Consider the following 20,579-nt stretch of genomic DNA (forward strand, 5'->3'; position numbering starts at 1 on the left):
TAACAAAGTAACACTTTGTCACCAATTTAGTGTGTGCCAAATTAGTCAAATGATGGAAAACCACTGAAACTGCTCCTTAAAGGAATACATATTTATAAAGTAGTAAGTATAAAACATCATGGATATTTTTTGTCTGTTTACTAAGAAAGCATTCCTCACAGACAGGATGAAAACTCAGAAGCCACAATACTACTATATTAGACTGGCTATTCAATTTAACAACATTGTAAACGGTTCCAAGTACTATTTTTAAACCTTCACAGTCTTACTGACAGCAGACACATGGATCGGTAAACAGTTTAAAAAAAAGTGGATTTATTTTTCACTTCTTCATGTATGACTGATGTTGTAGAAATAGTCCATCATGTATACTTTTTAAACATCCTTAAGGCAAGCATTATTTCTCTGGTGTTACGTACAGAGTAGTAGCTTGAATTCATATAAAAATAGCAAATTCTTGAAAGTATAACACCATAACAAAAATGCTAAAACAAACATATTACACTTAGACAAAATGAGCAGCATTTTTGGTCACGTACTATGGTCTGACATTGATGTTTCTAACATCATATCACTTTCGTTCATTTCAATCTCAAATGTTTCTTCCAGTGGGCGACTGGTATCTATACTTTTCCTCTGCTGTGATGTCTCTAATGTTACTATGCCACTTTCATCCAGAGTTTGTCTTTCTATGTCGAATTCTCTGAAATCCCAAGGAGGTGAGATTATGTTCTTCAATGTCTTCATTGTGTGTACATCAAAGTCATAACATCTTAATTTGTCTTTGATATCTGTTCCTAGGAAAACAGTCAAACCGTTAGTTTATTCCAAATGAACACTCCCAAAAAATGTACCTCAAAAACTAGCATCCAGAAACAACGATGATTTTCTGCTTTCAGACTGACAGGGAACTGTCACTGCTTAATGACTGAAGTCAAATAGATACTTTCTGAAAAAATCCAGCAGCCTCCTTTTTGAAAGAAGCATGGTATAAAAAGTACAACTCTGATTCAAAAGTCTGTTATTAGAAATAACTGCCAATTCCTTTCCTACTTCTCTAAGAGGCTTTTCTTGTTTAAGTTACGCACAGCATGGTCTGTATAAGTGCACATCACACAGCTGCGTGGTTCTTCCAGATGTGTTAACTGCCTACATATGGAGCAAGACAATACTGAGAAGAAACATCTGCTTCAATTGTGCAAAAATCTGCAGGAAAAGCAACAGAGCACACAGATGGCTTTTACTGGCTTCAGCCTCCTTAACGTACTTGATAGGACATCAACTGTGTTCATTACAGACAAATCACTAAGTTCAATGAAGGAGAAATATGTCATTATAAAGTTTCTTTTTTGGGGGCAGAAAGCTTTCATAGAATATTTCAGACTATGGCAATATAATGTGTTACATGTAAAGCTCTATTTTTGGAGGCTGAGGAATTTATACTGTCTTCACAGACCAGAATTCTGACCCGGTGAAAATGCCTTGCCCGTATCTTTCTACAGCAGCATTAGCTGAAATCAAATCCTCTGATTTTCTAACTCCGTATTTCTACTTTATTTTTTCCCCGTTCCCATTGGTTTCTAAGCTGCCACAAATCAATATTCTTTACAAAAGAAACCATTACCACCTCCAATGGCAAATTGTCTCCTTTCTTTATACTGGTAAGAATTTACTGTCGTGATGCTTACAAAAACCAGTGGTCATTCAATTGTTGGTTACATTCTGACTCATTTAGCCATTTATAAAAAAAACGCAAACAAAAACAACAGAAAAAATAAAATCAAAACATATTCTACTTTGTAACGTAACTACGTAATGGTAGACAGTCTTCCCTGATGTAAGAAAAAGACTCTTCTCAAAGGACTTGATGACTTTAAGAGTCACATAAGTGCAAGACTTACCAATATAGGCTTCAGAATCACCAATATACATTTCTATGCAATGCCCGAGCATTGTGACTGAAAATGTGTCATCCCTCCTAAGACCAAGGGCCTATTAAAAACAAAACAAAACAAAACAAACCATGAAAAAGTATTCAGTAGAAAATACAACCATTTACATCTTAAGTCTACCATGGTGCCAAGTTTGTTGTTTTGTTGCTCAACAATGCTACCAGAGCATAGTCAAACAAAATAAAATCCTCACAGGAACTGACTGCAATAGTAGGCAAAACACAAAAACAAAACCAGAAAAGTATATGCAGACAGATAATCATTCAAAAGTCATGAAGTAAAACGTATGTTGCACTTACTGTAAAATTTCTACTTCAAGGCATAGTTTGGAAGTATTTTAAATAATTTCTGCTACGTGAGAAGTTTATGTTCATAAAATGTGTACAATAATTATGATATTCAATTAATTTATGACAATGTAGGGTCTAAGTACTAAGTTTCACAAAGTGGTCATTTTTTAACTTAATCAATAAAAAAGTTAGGAAGATTAAAAAAAAAATCAAGATGATAAAATAAAGACTAATCTGGGGGATGGATAAAATGTTGGTTCTCTGTTCCAAAACCAAACCAGAACGAAACAGCAAAATAGCAGAATCTGTGGCTAGCGCGTTAATTTAAGCCAGTTACATACCGTATGAAAATAGTCAATTGCACTTTCAAAATTGCCCATTAGACTATGGATGTAGCCAATGGCAGAGTAAGTAGAAGCATTTTGAGGAATTAGTACTAGAGCCTGGCGATGGTATTCCAGTGCTTCTTCATATTTCCTGTTAGGGTTAAACACAGGAGATCTATTAGTAAGCTTCAGGGTGAAAGGTGTTTTTGTAGTATTGTATCGGTATTTTCCTTAGCTCAGTGGCACGCAATCCCGCAAGAACTTAAAAATTATTGCTTCGTCCTCTGAATAGACTCGAACACACAAAAGACTCATGGAAATTGACAATTTTCTTCTTCAATGTAATCGAGAAATCACTGTACCCCTTCAGCAGCACAACAGCTGCCTACAGCTAGGCCTCATTTGGAGATGATCTTCGCAATCTGATGCTGCAAGTTGCTTTAGATGTTTAATGCTGCTCACTGTAACATTAGTTTGCTTTCTGAAGCTTTCATTTTCCTCCCCACGAGAGTGAAGGAGGGATAAGAGACTAAATTGTTCATTGTTCAAAGTGAGAAATGCTCTCTGGGCAGAAATTTCACAACCCAGAAGTGCTTCATACTGTTTTGCCACCTCCTCTATCAGAAAAGGTTTACACATATCCGTAACTTCTTTCAAATACCAGCCACCCTTTCTTTGAAAATTATCTGTTAATTAGACTGCTTATTGCATTTATTTTGTAAAACAGACTAAATGTACATTATGGCATTAATCTGAGAAATTAAACTGTCACATTTGACATCCTACTATCAAGTTGTTGAAGATAGCAACTTTCTATTAAGAAGAAATGGTAATGACTGTATTTATAATGAAATTATGCAAACAGCAACACATGAAGCTGTTAAGAGGGCATTAAGTAACAACTGAGGCAGAAAAATTATGAAACTGTTTGCTTGCTGCACACTTTCCTGTGATTTGAATTTTATTTTCACACGTAATACTTACCTGTCCAATTAACTACCACATATTTGAATATGCTGCTTTCAAATTCCAACCACATAATGCTAGTAAGACATACATCCAGTAAGCTTTTTCCGTAATAGCAATGGCACATATTATGAACACCAGTAAATTAGCAATTACAGAATTTAAGTTGTCAAAGCATATGTACAGCTGCCTGAATTCTCAACGAGATTTCCTTGAACGATGGTTTACAAGGACATAAAAATACATTAGGTTGGCTTTCTGAACCTGAACAAATAATATAATCCAAGTTGTCTTAAGTGTGATGTAAGCAGTTACTAACTTAATGTAGAAATTAAAAAAAGACAAAAGGAGTTATAACTGAAACAAGAATTTGAAAAAACCCTGCAATTATACTCATGAATAGAGTCCAGAAGCAGTGCCTTTTGTTTGATCTTGGCAAAAAGGGGTAACTATTACACATCCGTATTTCATAATGAAGACTAATTGGCAATTCAAGCACAAAGCAATCGCTACCAAAGCCAAAGCAGAAGTACAACTTGTATCTACCACAATCACACTCTCATTTGCAGCTTTGAAACAAAAATTACAGCATACACCAGTTGCAGAATTAAAACCACAACACTGAAAAGAAAGGCACAGTACTGATTAAACAAAAGAAAGTACAGGTTAAAATCAGATTAAGGTAATTAATGAGAAAACATTTCTCTACGTTAAAACTGTTGAGGCTTGCATATGTACTTTGCACCTTCTTCTTTTCTTCCTAAAATGGAAATATGAACTAGTTCTGTTCTCAAAAACCATAAAGGAGTATTTTATTGCTGTGGTAATCTCACTAAATATTTCGGTTCAGTTAAAAAATCATAAGCACTGATCCAAACCCTTAATTGGCACAAAACCACCTTTATGTTAATTAAATCAGTGGACATATTCAAGTATGCCAGGACTGGGACAGTAGCAAGTTAGGCTTTTAGAGCCTTGTATGCGTCTACATTCTAAGACCAAATTTCTATCCAGTAAGAATCAATAGTTAAGGAAAAGCTTTTACATTAATTACTTGAACTTGTGTGTAGTAAACTGGATATAAGGGGTGATTAATATATTCAAATTCACAAGCTGATTTATGGAATGTCATTCTTACAAGTTGCTTCTACGCTGCTCTCATGTAGTATATAATCCCGATAGAAATGAAAATAGGCATAGAGAAAACACATTTGTGTTTTGTGTCTCTGCTTACTTTAGTTTTCTGCAGACATGTCCCAGGTTGTTCAATAAAGGCTCCCACTTATCAACTGTTACCTGCAAAATATGCAACAATTCAAATAACTGCAGCTTCCCAGATCGTACCTGAATTTTATATACTTAAAAAAAAACCATGAAGAAGCCAATTTGTTCATGATAAAAAAAAAATAAAATCACAAGCATTATCAGTTCTTTTCAAAAGACATATTTAAGCTCAAAACATTTATTCAAGAACTCATTTTTCTAACTTTACTATTCCCTAAACCAAATAAATTTCTTTAAAGGGTCAGTGATAGTAAAACATGGAAGCAAACAAAAAAAGTTGCTTTCCACTTAACTAACAATGATGTCAAGTCTCTCAGCCTAGGAGCAATGAAGACCCCCCCCAGAGTACGTGTTTGTGAAATAATCATGAATACTGAAAGTCTTTTTGCCATCTTCTCCATCATCCTGAACTAAGTTCAGCACCTGAACTTTGTCAGGAAAGTTTTTGCCAGTGATTATTTTGATTACTTTCAGGAAGTTACTGAAGCATCCCTGGGCCTATTTCCATACAGTGGCTCTATCTGGTAGAAAGAAAAGAAATCCGTACCTACTGGATTCTGTCCAGACAACAGTGGGTGTCATTCAAGAAATGGCTGACACTTCAGGTGACACCCTCGGGTCAAGAACTATTGGTCTACGAAGACCCAAGAGTGGGACCTACACCTGGATTGCACTCCCCAGTCAACACTTACTTTCTTTTAATCTCATACAGAAACATACTTTTTCCCTTTTCCTATAGTTCTGAAGATAACGTGTGATGATTCTCATCTAAAAACCCAACATACTCAATTACAAGTAGATGCCCCAAGTTTTAAAGTCATATTTATATTGTATTGCTTCTGTCTTAAAATAAGCACAATATATTTTGACAAAAGATATTACAGAATTTCTTGGAGTTTTACATTTTTATGATCCCGCATATAATAATATAAGGAATAATAATATGAGGAAAAATACCTCATTTCCAATAGCTTTGATTTTTTCCAGTGCATCAAGGAACCACTTTTCCGCAGTTTTCCAGCTAAGAATTGGGGGGGTAGGGGAAAAGAAAATTAAATTAGTGGAGCGTTTTTATTAGCAGTATGAGAAAACTGTATGACAAGGACAGTTCTTTGACATTATTTCATCATAAGAGTGAAATTAGGTGTAAAAAACAATAATTTACATTTGGTTATATTTTGCATGTGCTCCTAAGAGCTAACAAAATAAAATTAAAAAATCAGAAGCAAACCAAGAGTATTCATTAAACAGTTTTTCTCTGTTAGGTTTTTTTCAGAATATTTTTGGAACCTCTTGGGCAGACAAAATTATTTGCTGTACAAAATATTATAGCATGTGTGAAGTTGTCTGTGCAGACAGAGGCCTTTTCAAGGCATGCAACTACCCAATGACAGGCATGCAAAAGATGGTAATCAATCTCTGCATGTTCCTTAAGCTTTAAATTATTTCCTTGTTTAATCTTAAGCAACGAAAAATGATGGAGAAAGCAAAAGTTTAGGGTAAACACCATCTAAACTAGAGCCAAGAGAAACCTTGTACAGTTCAATGTATTCTCGTAGATATATAGGCACATTACACTTCAGAATAATTCATGTCTTTAATCCTATTTTGCAAGCTTACTCTCCATTTTGAAATGCAACCACTCCAACTTCGTGCATAACAAAAGGATCTTCAGGTGCAATGCTTAAAGCTTGGCTGAAAAACCTTTCAGCTAACTTGGAGTTGTTGGTCAAACCATATTCCAGTCCAATATAGAGCATTGGCAAATGACATCTGGAAAGAAAACCAACATGACACAAAACTAAACATACACTTATCAGGAACGGTGTCACAAATTATAACAAAATGCCAACTGTGTTTGCATATGTTTATTTACACCCAAGCAAAAGCTGATTTAAACGGACTATTAACCTAAAGAGCAGTTTAAAAGACTTTACATCTTTGTTAGTTATTGACAAGAATTTGAACTCCAATACATAAGTGTAACCTGCTCCAGAACTACAACTATTTTCTCAGTACTTAATTTAGTTCTGAGGGCTTTTTTCCTTAGTTTCCTTCATACATTTCATTTACAGACTACAGAAGAAGTAATAACTAAAGGGAACACATTTACCAATCACTACAATAAAATAGAGTAGTTTTATATGCAATATGACATTATTTGTTCGCTACTCATTTTACAACCTTCTCCACAGCATGAAAGAGCTGTTCAAGATACAACTATACAGCAGTTTATGACCTGATTTATGAGCTATTTCAGCAGTTTATGAACACTATTCACAAATTTCAGAGAACTTCCAGGTAGAACAGATTACAATAAATATAAATCTTAACTGTAGAACTTATAAAATCACGACAGTAATCACAAATAATTCAGTTAAATGCAGATTATTAGATTATTTGGGGTTTCTTCTCCTTTTTTCTGTAGCAGATGATTGTTGCGAATGTATTCCTACTGTTTAAAGAGAGGTAGGTCAATATTCTACACTATTTATGGATTAATTTCAGTTTTACCAAATATGACATTTTTGACATACCCTTTCATGAGCTGTGCAGCTGTGAAGTATGCAGCCATCGCTTGGTCATGCTCACTCTCAACTGCAAATGAATGTCCATATGCTATCCATGCTGGTCCATAGGTTCTCTCAAGTGTAGTCGCTTTGCTAAAAACAAAAAGCAAGTCACAAACACATCTGAAATTAAATTTCATCTGTTTCAGATGACTACCTACATAGCAATGCTATGCCACTTAGGTATGTATTAAGATAATCTTCTGTAATGACCAGTGGTAAACAAGGTTAATTTTAAAAGTTCAGATTATTTAGCGCTAAAAGTATAGCATATATTCAAGAATTCATTATATTATTGCTGTTGCTATCCATGGACAAAAAAAAAAAGGAATTATTAAATTACTAACCCATCTTTATATATTGTCATGGTTTATACAGTTGTTCTATCACCCAATGACTCCTCCCCACCTGGGGAGAAGAATTGGGAAAAAGGAAAGGAAATCTGTGTGTTGAAATAGATTTAATAACAGTAATAATAAAAAACTAATATTAATAACAGTATTAATGTAAAGTACACAGATATACTCAGAAAATATTGTGGAAGGGTAGGCCTCAGGGGTAGGCCAGTAGACAAGTTGCTGTTGAGATGACAACCATGGAAGAAGGAAGAAGGGCTGTCCCTGGCAAACTCCCCAGTTCATAGTGAATGTAACATTTATGGTATGAATATTATTAATTGGTCAGCCTGGGGTCACCTTGGAGACAACAGCCCTGGGTTTCCGCTTCCCCACACCCTCTGTACCTGTTTATCTCAAGGCCTATCTTCTAAAGGCCTTTATCATCACATACCAGCATTAGCCGAAAACTGTAACAAAACATCTTATCATTTTGATACCATGAAATAGAGTGTTGAAGTCCTTACAAAAAAACTGAATCTAAAATTCTGAGAACCGAGGTTTGATTACCCAGCTGTAGTTAGCTTGGCAGCATGACCAAATGCAGTCATTACACCTGCCCATAACGGAAGTGACTCCAAGTAAGCCTGGATGTCAGTTTTAAAGTATCTAGATGGTTGAGGTCTAAATTGCTACACGAAAAAAGGGTGTCAACAAAAGGAGTATTTTAGTAGTAACCAGTTAATCGAGGCTTTTGTTGACTTTATGAGCTTACAATCTTGAACTTAAAATAATTACTGAGCAAGTGAGCAACAGATTCAATAAGGAAAACTGGAAAAAATATTTTACCTGAGATATCTTCTGGCATGTTCATTTTTGTGGCCAACCATGAGATAGTAGCATCCTACTGCAAACCATGACACCTACACATTAAAACCAAAAGAGAATAGTAATAGATGTGTCATGCTGATTTTAGTGAAATATCACCATAGGTGATGTGAAACAGAGGAACAGATCATAATTAGAGAAGTTAGAAACATTTTCACTGAAATCGCAGTCAGCCTGTCAAATTATTTGGTATTACAGACAAGGCAGAACTGCTGGCACGTACAGCTCTAACTGGGTTTGTCAGCCTCATGAAGAGAGGGCTATGTGGAAAGCTTGTTGCTGTCTCCAGTTATTGAATGGTAGGGAATACAGAAGACAGAGCCAGACTCTTCTCAGATGTGCAATGATAGGATTGGAGGAAATGGGTACAAGTTGCAACAGGAGAAAGATTGAGTAAAAGGAAAACAATTTTCGCTATGAAGGTGATCAAACATTGGAAAAGGTTGCCCAGAGAAGCACAGACATTTATTACTCTAGCATTTAAGTTATTACTCAGAGTGAATATGTCATATTGCATATATTTTACAGGTAATTTTTAAATTATTTTTAAGAAAAGAACCTAAGAAAATTACAATGCATAACAACGAAAAGGAGCAAACCATTTTTACTAGCTCCATCCAGAAAAAGATTTTGAGTTCTGTTGCTCAAAGTGACTATTACATTGCAACTTTTATGTGCTTTCACTTCGAAAAAACTACCTGGCAATGAAGGCTTAGAACAACTTACAGGATTATTTGGGTACAAGTCCACCAGTTTGTGAGAAAGATAGAAAAGCTCTACATAGTGGGAAGAAACAACAAAAGAAAATTAAAACGTGCTAAAGCATTGAGATATTTCAAGCATTTTAGTTTCCTATACAAAATATCCAGAACATCTGATGTTACTAATGCACAAGTGAACAAAACTGTTTTCTGTTTAGTGGTTATGCTTCAAACTGCCTCAAAATAGATTCAGTTTTGTAAATAACTAAACAAGAAACCAAACCCATAAGTCTTCACAGCACAAAAATAAGCAACTATACATCCCACTCCTTAAGAATTCTGCAACAGCTTAAGTCCTTAACATACATTAAAATAAATGCCTGTATTATTACACTTGAGTGTATCTTGTAAAGGTAAAACACTATGGAACTTCCTACATCTGAAAGGTATAACATGCTGGCTAATCAATTTCAAAGTAGAGTCCTGTGCATTAATATGTTAAAAATTGGACAAAAGCAAATAAATTATTATATTACTTGGAATAGTTCTAAGTGATTACTTTTCTAATAAAAATAATTCTAGTAACTAGAATAACTTACTGCAGATTTTCTGATAGCAGACAAAGTAATCAGATACAGGATAACAGTTCTATTGCCTATGCAGTTTCAAAGGAAAAGCATTACAGTACATAAAATTTCTATTTTTTCAGAGTACAGTGCTCTTAAATTGATGAGTTTGTCCTGAAGTACTTCACATCAAACTCTCGGCTTCAGAAAAATTCAAATATGAAAACTGGCTTACAAAATACCATCTTATTTACAAAATGCTTCTCAAGGAAGACTTAGAAGAAAAATCAGAGTACTGGCCATATTTTCAGATCTAGTTAACTGTAAAGGATCTGAAAAGAACATTAACTAAACATTGAGAAGTACTAGTACACCTAATGACCTATTTTTGTACGTACAGTGCACCATCCTTTGAGAGACTGCAAATCATATGAGCTCCTTGCTCTATTTGCTAATTGGTTTTAAAGACATTCAAGCTCCTCACTTGATTTGAATGTTTATATGCAGCCTCAAATGTGAAAAAGCTCTCCCAGCTGCAAGTAAGCTGTTCTTGTTAACTTGTTTGAACTAAAAAGAGGAAGATCACCTCAAAATAGAAATCAAAGAACAGAAATGAAGCAGTGCAGCTTGCTAACTTCTGGCTACACAGCACAGTGGTTAAAAGACAGTGATGCTCATGATCGGGAATGAATAAAGACTCTTTGCACAACTGCTTCCCCCCTGCCAGTTCTGAAACTCCTTTTCCAGTTACCACCGTTTTCTTGAAAGTGTAGGTAGGAGGAAAAAAAAAATAATTTTTTAAACTGTGTATAAGGGGATTTCTTGGCATCCTTAATTCTTTTTAAAATTGAAGCTTTGCAATCTACATTTAACTCATATTAAATGTTGTGTTTCTTACCATTTGCTTTATTAAGCTCCACAAGTGTCCCTATATGCACAGGTAAACAATTTGCATGGAAAGGATCCTTTTCCATCACTCTAAAAAAAAAAAGTAAAAAATAAAAAATCTGCAATGCACATTATAAAAATTTTCATGTGTTATAAGCAAGCTGCTTTTATAGTATGTAGTATTCCAGTTAATTATCACTTCAGACACTGGAAAACTATTTGTGATTAGAAGGTAACTATTAACAGCATAATAAAGGCTATCTTTAGATCAGAAAAACAACTACTCATTTAGCTTAATAAAATAAGACAACAGAAAATTCTGGCAAGCTGAATACGCAATTAAATAAACAGAATACAATGCACATTTGTTTGCAGGTCACTTCAAATTTAACCAGCAAACAGCAAGCAACAACATTTCTGTTCATCTTTTTCATACATTTGACAGCAACTTTCAAGCAAAAGCCTTCAACTTTCTGAGCTTAACACCTAGCAGTAGGCCTTAGGAAATATATTTAGCTGTCTTAAATTTTTACTTCCTGTGGTATTTAGAAATGGAAGACAATCTCACAGACAACAGACTGCATGCAGGACATGGCTTGTAGGCATATGCCCTTTTTGTAAGCATTTGGTGAACTAGGAGACAAAGATGTCATCTTAAAATCTATTCACATAATCTCTTAAATCAGAAGTACAACATTATGGCGCCATTCTGTAAGAAGTACATCTTGAAATAATTTAAAGTTTAGTTGACATTTTTAAATAGTTCAAAGTATTTCAAATGAAAAGTATAAAAGAATACATAAACAAGTATACTAATTGCTCTCTTGAAGGGAGTGTAAAACTTTGAAGTTATATAGACTCCTCAGGCTTTCATTTCCAAGCTCTAGGATCTGAGATAGTCTCCTCCTCAGGAGACATTTACTCCTGCCACTTTCTGCTAGACAAGGTGTGGCAATTAAGTTTCAGAAACAAAAATGCAGTAGTGTAATTTTAATGATTTAATTGGAGTTATTTATTTCAACAGGATCATGATTTCACTCAGATGTTTAAATTCACCTTAACTGACAAAATTCTCTTTGGTCTTCCCAAAAATCTTGCCTGTACTGGGCTCCATGGGATAATCTACACAGTGATGGCTTGCTTCAGCTAAGAAAAAGCTGTACTATTAAAAAAAATCCGAAACAAAAAAAACTTTCTATTTTATATTACTAATATTCTGAGACTATGCATTATATACACAAAAATACCTTTTTCTTGAACAGGTAGTTGTCAGGCCAGCAGAAAAAAAAATAGCTCCACAACCACATGTTCATATTTACAATAGCTGAGAAGCAATCCATGTCGTTGTTCTGACCCATTTGACAACTGAGCAGCAGTATATGCCTGGGCTGTGTAACAACTGAGATGCAATACTTGGCACACCAAAATTAGCATAACTTCTAATCAGCCAGAGAAATCATACTTCCTAACTAACCAACAGATCCAAACCCATTTGTTCTGAAGGCCAAACAAAGTAAAAAAGTGAAGGTTCCAGAGTAAGGAAGAAGGATGGATGAAGGGAAATGCAGCACAATGCTGATTTAACCAGAACTTTGCTTTGGATACGTCTGCTACATACCCTAAAAAATAATGTGTCTTGCTAGACACAAACCACACATTTTAAATACCTGAAACTTTTAATCAAATTGTTATGTTTGTCAGTCCATTGAACAATGATAATTGCTGTAAGTCCAGGGTTAATTATTACACTTCACTATATGAGAAAAAGCCCTCAAAGTTGCTTTGTATACTTACACTGAAGTAAGCTTGTAACACATTTTGAAATCACAGTTATAATAATGCCTTTCAGCTAAGGACACTACCACATCCAGGTTTTCCTGAAGACCATCTACTGATTCAGGAACCAGTGTTTCACTGGGTTTATTATACTGAAAGACAAAACAAACAACATGTGAAACAACAACCAAACTACAAACCAGATTGACAGTTTTAGTTCTAAAAGAATATTTAGGAAGCATTAAGTTTCTTAAAATTCTTAGTTTTAAACTATGTCCATAAAACATGTATTTGGTAAGATGGTTCTTTATAATGTACTTAAAAGCTCATTTACAACATGAAAGCATTTTCAGGTAACTGACATTTTGCCTACATTATTAATGTTCTTTTTCCCCACCTAAAAGTTTCTCAAGAAATAAATGCTAGAAAAAAATATATCAGAATTTCAAGTTGTCACCATACCAGAAAATAAGTTTACATAAAACTTTTATACTTCCCCCCATGATATCTATTGCATCTTAAACTTTAAAATAACCAAAATTACAAAGCCCTTATTTATTCCTATATTCAGAATAAATGGAATCCAAGAAAATTTACACCTGAAGTCAGGACTTTCAATCAGTTCTCCAGCTTTTTAGTAATTTTTGAGGTTTACCTTTTTCAATTTATTCTCAAACAAAAAGTGAAGCAATTCTTGTTCTTCTTCTGTACATTGTCTACTAAGAGGCAGAGAGTCAAGAAGTTCCTTTTCTATGTGAATTAGAAAAAAAAATGATCATATTACAGAAGAAATAGTCAGATCCAACACTAAGAGTTTCATGATGCTCATCCCAAAACTCCAAGGAAGAGAACAGTACAGATACACTAAAACAGATAACAGTACTAATCATGGAAATTTATGATTGAATTCTTAGTTTTTCCTTCTACACTTCTACAGAAAATTTAATCAAATGACATGATACACCACTGTTTTTATTTACTCTACATGTCAAATTTTATCATTCAGGATGCTACATTAACCAATGCCTACTATAACTAAGCAAACACCAGTAGGGTTTCATGGATTCAAAGCCTGTGAAGTTGAGAACACAGGAAAAACATTGTTTAGGCTGGGCCAAGAGTGTGGGAGCTTTGGGAGCAAACAAACAGGACAGCTGGCTTACGCTGCTTCTTCTAATTCTTAGCACTGCAAGACTAAAAAATAAAGCTCAAATGTAAATTTGAGCCGATAGTAATTTTCACTAATTTCCTACATTGTCTATTCTTAACATTTTGAAGTCTGTTATTTGCAGTGTTGCTTTCGTTTTTATGCAGAAAAAAGGCATATTGAGAAAACAGCTAAATTTTACTTGTATTTGAGAAATACTGCTATCCAGACCTTCTTGTGCCGTCAGCATATGGTGCGATGTTAAAAGATCAAATGCTTCAAAGCAGTAAACATCAAGCTTCAAGGCCTCTTTGTAGCTGTACGTTGCTAAGGTTCTATTATCCAAAGCATCATAAATCTTCCCTCGCAAAAGGCATATAGAGCTCTTGATCTGGTGGAAAAGCAGGGCTGGAGGTCAAAGACTGAATCAATGTTTGCAATTTGGTTTTGAGCACAAATCAAATGGGCTCCCTGAAAAGTAAAAAGCATTTCATGTATGATAGAACCTGGTTTTCTAGTGCTGTCTTTAAATATTGTCTCTACTATCTTTAAAAAAAAAAAAAATCAAATGAAAGCTCTGTCAGGTTATCTACTGCCAAATGAACACATGCTTGAAACAAGGAGGAGGATAGACTTTATCTTTTCTACTTCTGGTAGCCAGCTCTCCAATATTGAGTTGTAAACTAATTATACTAAATTCTCTTCATACTCAAAATAGGGAAATTGTCACTTCCAAAGGCAATTCACTTCTTTTGTTGACTACCACATATTTCATGCAAGACAAGAAGGACCGCAGTAGTGGTGAAAAAGGCCAAATCAATGGACTCAACTACTTTGAGCAGAAAAATACATCTGTCTTTTCGATCCAAAACATAGATGTTTCAGAAACAAAAGTACTAAAAGATTATTACCATAGTTAAAGTTGTGCTAAGACGTCTAATAACCAACACATTCTTTCAAAACTCCCTAGATGGGTGTTGAATTCAGCCAGAAGGCCACAGAAGTGTCAGCAAGTTATTTGGAAAAAGTTACCACATTACACATCTATGCCATCAGGCTAACCAGACAGACCAACGCACATTACAAACATTATAACTGCATTAACAACTAATAAACCCCCAGGGGCTCCTCAAGTGGTAACACAGTTACCAGCACAGACACTGGTCATTCTTTCTCTCAAAACTAGTGTCTGTGCACATTACTGAAATCAAATTTGAAAAAGCAACATTTCTAGTTTGATTTGAAATTTCCTGCAGTAGCACCCACTTTAGTATTCTCTCCTCTGGCAAACCAGACCCATCCTCACATGAGTGAACAACGTTATCACAAGCATTTGCGAAGGTAAGGACTGATGGAAATTAGGTTTTTGGCTGTTATTTTTCAGTCAAAATATTTTCTCAATTTAGTTCAATAATCAGACACCCAAACACCTGGGCCAGAGTACCATGGAACAGGGAGCAAGAAAGAACAGCCAAAGCTGAGGACTTCTTCCTTTGCTTGCAGTGGTAGCTTAAGTGTCCCCACTAAGGTGCACCACAGTAACTCAGTCTAATCCACTTCTCCCTTAAGCCCATTAATAGCATCATTCAAAATCATTCACGCTGATGACTGAACTCATTTTGCTACTTCAGTCTTACAGGGAAAATGCCATCTGTCAATCACCTCCACTTTAGTTTCAGCTAATAAACTTACTCATAACTCAGAAAGTAAAGACTCTTCACAGACTTTTCAGCCTACACGTGATACCGATCCCTTTTAACTGCGTGCCCATAGAGAATGTTTTCACTGAGCATCAAAAACTTCACCTTCACACCACATAATTTTCAAGTGTGATCAAAAAACATCCCCCCCTGAGAACAACACTGGAGTGATTAAGGAACTATTTCATTAAAAATATCTGGAGAAGAAAACTGGCTTTGTTATCTCAGAACCTGCAATCCAATTGAAAGAGGTGTTAGTTCACATTATCAAGACTGAAATTGCAGCATAGAACTAAAAGACTCTAAAAACCAATGCTAGATCATGAACTTCCTGCAAAGTGTCTGTGAATAATTTCTGGGAAGTTGTTGAAAAGCACTCTTCATTTTTGCAAACCAAGTTATTTTCATACAGACAAGCTAACACATGACTTAACGGAAAGAATAACAATTGCATAATTGAAAATTGTTATCCAAAAAGGAAACTTAAACACAGAAGTTTCAGATTCATACAGCTGTAAAATCACTTTCTGACTTCACAGATTTCTTTCCTAGTCATAAAATAAAATATTTGTTTAAAAAAAACCTCACTTACAGAGGATTGTGACATCTCCCAGTCTGTGGTAGAGTCTTTCAATCCACTCTCATCCTTCAAGTACTTTTCGAAAAGTCTTTTATTGATTGGCTCTTCCATATCAAGAATATCCAGTGCCTGTTGATGTTCTTTTGCAGCATACTAGCCAAACAGGTGCATGTAAAAAACAAGGTTGGGATTTGAAACATCTGTACATAAAGCACCAATAAACACAGTGTCACATTTCAAAGGCACAGACTGTAACAACCAGTGGTTATCAGCAGGTTTTCCATGCATTCATATTCTTATTTGGACATGTCATTTTACAATTGCAGTCAGCTATTTTACTAGTCATCTATAATACACAAAAAATTATAAAATTGACACTTACAGAAGAATCTATTATACAGCATTATGCAATCACAGAAGCAGAAATGCTTCTATAAATGGTTGATATAGGTTTTAATAAAATACAATCATGTTATTCTATAAGCAGCACATTATTCTATTTCAAATTTCTGTATTTAATCTACCAATTGCTTCAGTTGTTCTGTGAAAGCACTGCATTTTACTACTTATGTATCACATTTTATGCAGAAGTATAAAGCGGCTAATTATAGTTATACAACCATAAATCACATCTCCTCTCTGGTCAGACTACAACCAACCAAATAAAAATGTAAACATGAAGACATGAGATAAAAATGGTTCACATTCTTTCCCTAAAAACATTAGAGGAGTATTTTCTTTCCTAGGAAAAAAAAAAAGTCAGTTGGATTTCTTCAGAACAAGGGATATTCCAGCCACCACACTGAAAGTTAAAGGATAAAATCAAATGTCACAAAATTTAAACCTAATACTCCAATGCACATAGACATTGCCTGTCAGGGACCTAATCTTCCCAAGATGCATCTTTTATTTAGCTTGCTTTTATTCCAATAGAGGTTAAAACATGTACTCACATGACATCTAGCTGCAAGGTAGCGACACGCTTCATATAACTGAAAGAGAAGTTTCATTCGCATTAGTAACAAAGATAGAGCATGTTTACTTACATTTTTCTCTCAACTTTTTTCAGTTATATGGCTTCTTCATCCCTTTCACCTCCAAAAATCTTTCCTGACCAAAATTACTAATCTGTAGCATTTCCCCTACTACTAAACTCTCAAGGGAAACTTGCTCCACTCTTGCCCTTACCTTTCATTAGCAGAGTGGAAGGACAACTTGAACAACTACACCTGAAGTGATGCCATTACTGCAGTTACAGGTATATAGGATTCCTTCTCTTCTGTGACCTTATCTGGGGCCAGCAGTTTCAATCTGGCTGACTGAACACTGCACTATATTCTGTTCAGATAAACTACATCATGCATGTTTTTTAACTACTTTTCCTATAAGCCTTACCCTCTGATGTCGAAGAAGTCACTGTGGTTAGCAGCAGAAGTTTAAAGGTGGAATAACAGTAGTACGTCGTTGACTAAAATGACTTACCTTATCCAGCTTACGCGACCGAAGGGCATGTGCTGCCCTATGATACTGCGCTGTTAGGTAAAGGCATTGGGCCAACCAGTAGATATCTTGTGGTTCCTCTGAAACAAAAGAGCTAATTATAAACCATTAATTTATAATATATCTTTAAATGCTTGCATACAGAATATTTACTTTTGCTTCACTAGAAAAGTATTTTTCCCCTATTCTACCATCCTATTGAGATACAAAGTTGCATTTTATATATGTATCTATGTATATATGTATAAACAACTTATAATATCTATCAGTGAGAGATTAAAATGAAAAAAGTACTGAGAGTTTAACTTTAAAGACATCAGATAGTGCACTGGACAGTTAAAACAAAGACTTTCATACTAGGTGTGTCATGAGAAGGAGACAAAAGTGACATAGATCTAAAAAACAAAAAAAAATAGCAGTTGTAGGTTACCCTGCCCTTGGACACAGGATAGAAAAAAACCCAAAACAACCCAGAATTGTCTCTCAAAAAAGACTAGTCGGAAACTAACAGCAGTGCAAGTGAAAGCATCAGGCTCCTGCAGCTTTAAGTGATGACTGCAGAAACACAGCTTAGTACTCTCATACTTTATTGGTGATCAAAGCTTTTGTGGCCCCTAGAATCATTTTAAGAGGTGTAAATGGACCATGGCTGGAGGCAGACATAGGCTACCAGCATCAACTCCCTCTGTAAACCTGCATTCCACTTGTCACCCAGAGCAACAGTGAATCCTGTAGGAAACCACCATTGCCCCTTATAGCTCCATTTTTTTTAATTTATTTATTTTTTATTTTAAGGTCTTATATTAACCCTTAAAGTTTGGCCAAACATAAATTTTAACACTAAGTTAAGAAGGGAAGGAAGATTTGCTCTGCTCTATTTGGAAAAAAATGGCATTTCAAAGATGATAGAAAAGCACTTACACCAAACTCAAAACTTCAACATTTAGTCTCAGAGCTTTAAAAAACCACAACCAAACACAACAACAACGAAATAACAAAAAACCCAACAAACAAAAAAATGAACACCCAAACCCCAACAAAACCAAAACAGAGCACTATTAGAAAGAAGTTAATGAAAAACAATGTAAAAAGCAACTACTTACCATGAGAAAGTGAAGCTACTTTGTCTGCCCAAAACAGGGCACTTTGATACTGCTGCTGTAAAAGCATGATAGAAATAATTAGTGTTTATCTGAGGTCAGCTTGCCTGGATTATTTTGAAATATACTGTACATTATTTACATTTGATATCTTAAGCATGTGGTCTCTAATGAACATTTGAGATCTCGATACATTCAAAACAGTTTAGAAGGGCCAGTACTGTAACTTCTAAAGGGTATCAAAAAGTAATTTGAGGTGGAGTTGTTAGCTTATTTTCAATAAAATGCAGGTATCTTTGACCAAAAGGTAGGTACTATGTAAGTATGGCAACAGGTTGATTTGTTGTCACTGGAAAAGTAGGAAGAACCCCCTCCTTCCAGTTAAAACAAATGCTACCTTCTAGAAGAAAGATAATACTATATTAAAAAGGACATATAAATTAAGTTCCGTAGACTCCAGCAGCACCACCTCTGTTGAAGAAATTTTCAATCTCCAGTCAAGATGCTTTAACCTTACACAAACCATAGTCCCTGTGTGAACTTCCCCTTACGCCTGGATACACAGTTTCACTGTTAAATCTGCAGTTCAAAAGAAGCTTGTGAAACAGAGAAGACTTGCAACAACTAGAGATTATCCAGTGGAAGCAGACTTTGCAGGTATACCCCACTAACTCCATCAGATTTGGGGTGCTAGGCAAAACCTCATAGAATTGGCTGAGATTATTCTCCAAGAAGATCAGCAGGGGCTACTGTTGTTCCTTTTTATCCTTCCACGCTATCTGGCATAATATGTTTCTCAGGATCTGCTGAACATTCAACAGATATCCTGCCCTTGCAAGGACTTGCAATACTAGAAAAGTCTTGGTCACTTTTGCTCTTTCCTGCAACATTACACTTGTGGAGTCTGCTTACAATTTTAGAGACCGTTTTATACTTTTGGAGTAGAGGTTTGGCAGAATTTTCCAAAACACACACTGATGGTATTCCAGATATCACAAAGCACAACACTTCATGACTTAAGTGGTCTTTTCCATCCTGTGCTCTCACATTTCCTACTTGGTGGGGATTGAGACAACCCAGCAAATTTGCCAAGAGAATAATCTTGAAACAAACAAACAAAAAACACCAAAAAACCCCCACCAAAACCCCACATGTGTAATAATTGTCAACAAGAAGTGAGGTTTAAATCAACCTCTCAACACCATAAAAGCAGGGAATAATCCAGGCCTGGAGAGCAGTACACAAATTCTTTTGAGCAGTCCTACAGTATCAAAAGCTAACTACATTACACAAAGAAGCAGACCCATGTTCTGCCCAATGCCCCTTCCTCAGGGCTGCACAAATGTCTGTACAGCTGTGCAGCAAAGCAGCTTGGTGAGTTTAGCTCAGATGAGCACTGCAAAACAAAGTAATGAAATCTGCCAAATTAACTAGGTCGCAAATCCATCTTCCAGTCAGACCTGCTGGCCACACACACAAATGGTCGTGCTAACTGAAGAGATGGGTTTCCGTCAGTAGCACTGCCAGCACGAAGCCTTTGAACTAAGAAGAGAACAGAGTAGTTTCACGCTACACTTAATCTAATTTATTAATGTTTTTCTTTCCTGTTGTGTTTTCATTTTTGCTTGCCCTGCAGCAACATAATTGCTGAACCCATCCACAAATGAAACCTTCCAACAGCAGCCTGCATTGTGGACATTAGCATAAGGGCACTGATAATCACCAGGTAAGCACGGCCCAATTTGCACAACCCCGTGAGGGAGGGATCCCGCAAATATGCCTTGGCTATACAGCAGCCCCACAGCTCCCCCAAAGAGCTCTTCTCCTCCTCTGAAGGAGGAAGAAACCACGAAAATCTTCCCTCCCCTCCACCACCCTCCTAGGAGGCCGCAAGCCCCAGCCCCCAGCAGGGACCGCACCGGCGGCGCTTCCGGCCCACGCACGCCTCTCCCATCCCCGCTCCCTCCCCTTCGAGGGGAAATAGGGCGTAATTTCGAAATTAATCCCCCC

General features: G+C 35.8%; 1 protein-coding gene across 1 annotated transcript; it reads right to left on the bottom strand.

The window, feature by feature from the left end:
• Positions 1-357: 357 nt before the first annotated feature.
• On the bottom strand, positions 358-18,639 carry CDC16 (cell division cycle 16). Its single transcript, XM_010182161.1, has 17 exons — positions 18,573-18,639; positions 17,452-17,549; positions 16,923-16,961; positions 15,982-16,122; positions 13,921-14,080; positions 13,198-13,292; positions 12,561-12,694; positions 10,777-10,856; positions 9,338-9,387; positions 8,573-8,646; positions 7,356-7,481; positions 6,439-6,591; positions 5,776-5,839; positions 4,769-4,830; positions 2,584-2,719; positions 1,902-1,992; positions 358-797 (listed from the first exon to the last, which is right to left on the bottom strand). Exons 1-17 carry the CDS (start codon positions 18,637-18,639, stop codon positions 532-534), a joined length of 1,836 nt encoding a protein of 611 aa, XP_010180463.1. The 3' UTR covers positions 358-531.
• Positions 18,640-20,579: the final 1,940 nt, after the last annotated feature.

Source organism: Mesitornis unicolor, unplaced genomic scaffold, assembly GCF_000695765.1.
Source record: "Mesitornis unicolor isolate BGI_N332 unplaced genomic scaffold, ASM69576v1 scaffold8700, whole genome shotgun sequence".
NCBI lineage: Eukaryota > Metazoa > Chordata > Aves > Mesitornithiformes > Mesitornithidae > Mesitornis > Mesitornis unicolor.

What these genes read in the sequence shown, in the direction of transcription:
- CDC16 (XM_010182161.1), bottom strand. Translation starts at nt 18,639, where the DNA reads ATGCTTTTACAGCAGCAGTATCAAAGTGCCCTGTTTTGGGCAGACAAA. An exon ending in AGTAGCTTCACTTTCTCATG is followed by an intron (nt 17,550 to 18,572) that starts GTAAGTAGTTGC and finishes CTTTTGTTTCAG; the next exon opens with AGGAACCACAAGATATCTAC. An exon ending in TCAAAGCTATTGGAAATGAG is followed by an intron (nt 4,831 to 5,775) that starts GTATTTTTCCTC and finishes CATATTTTGCAG; the next exon opens with GTAACAGTTGATAAGTGGGA.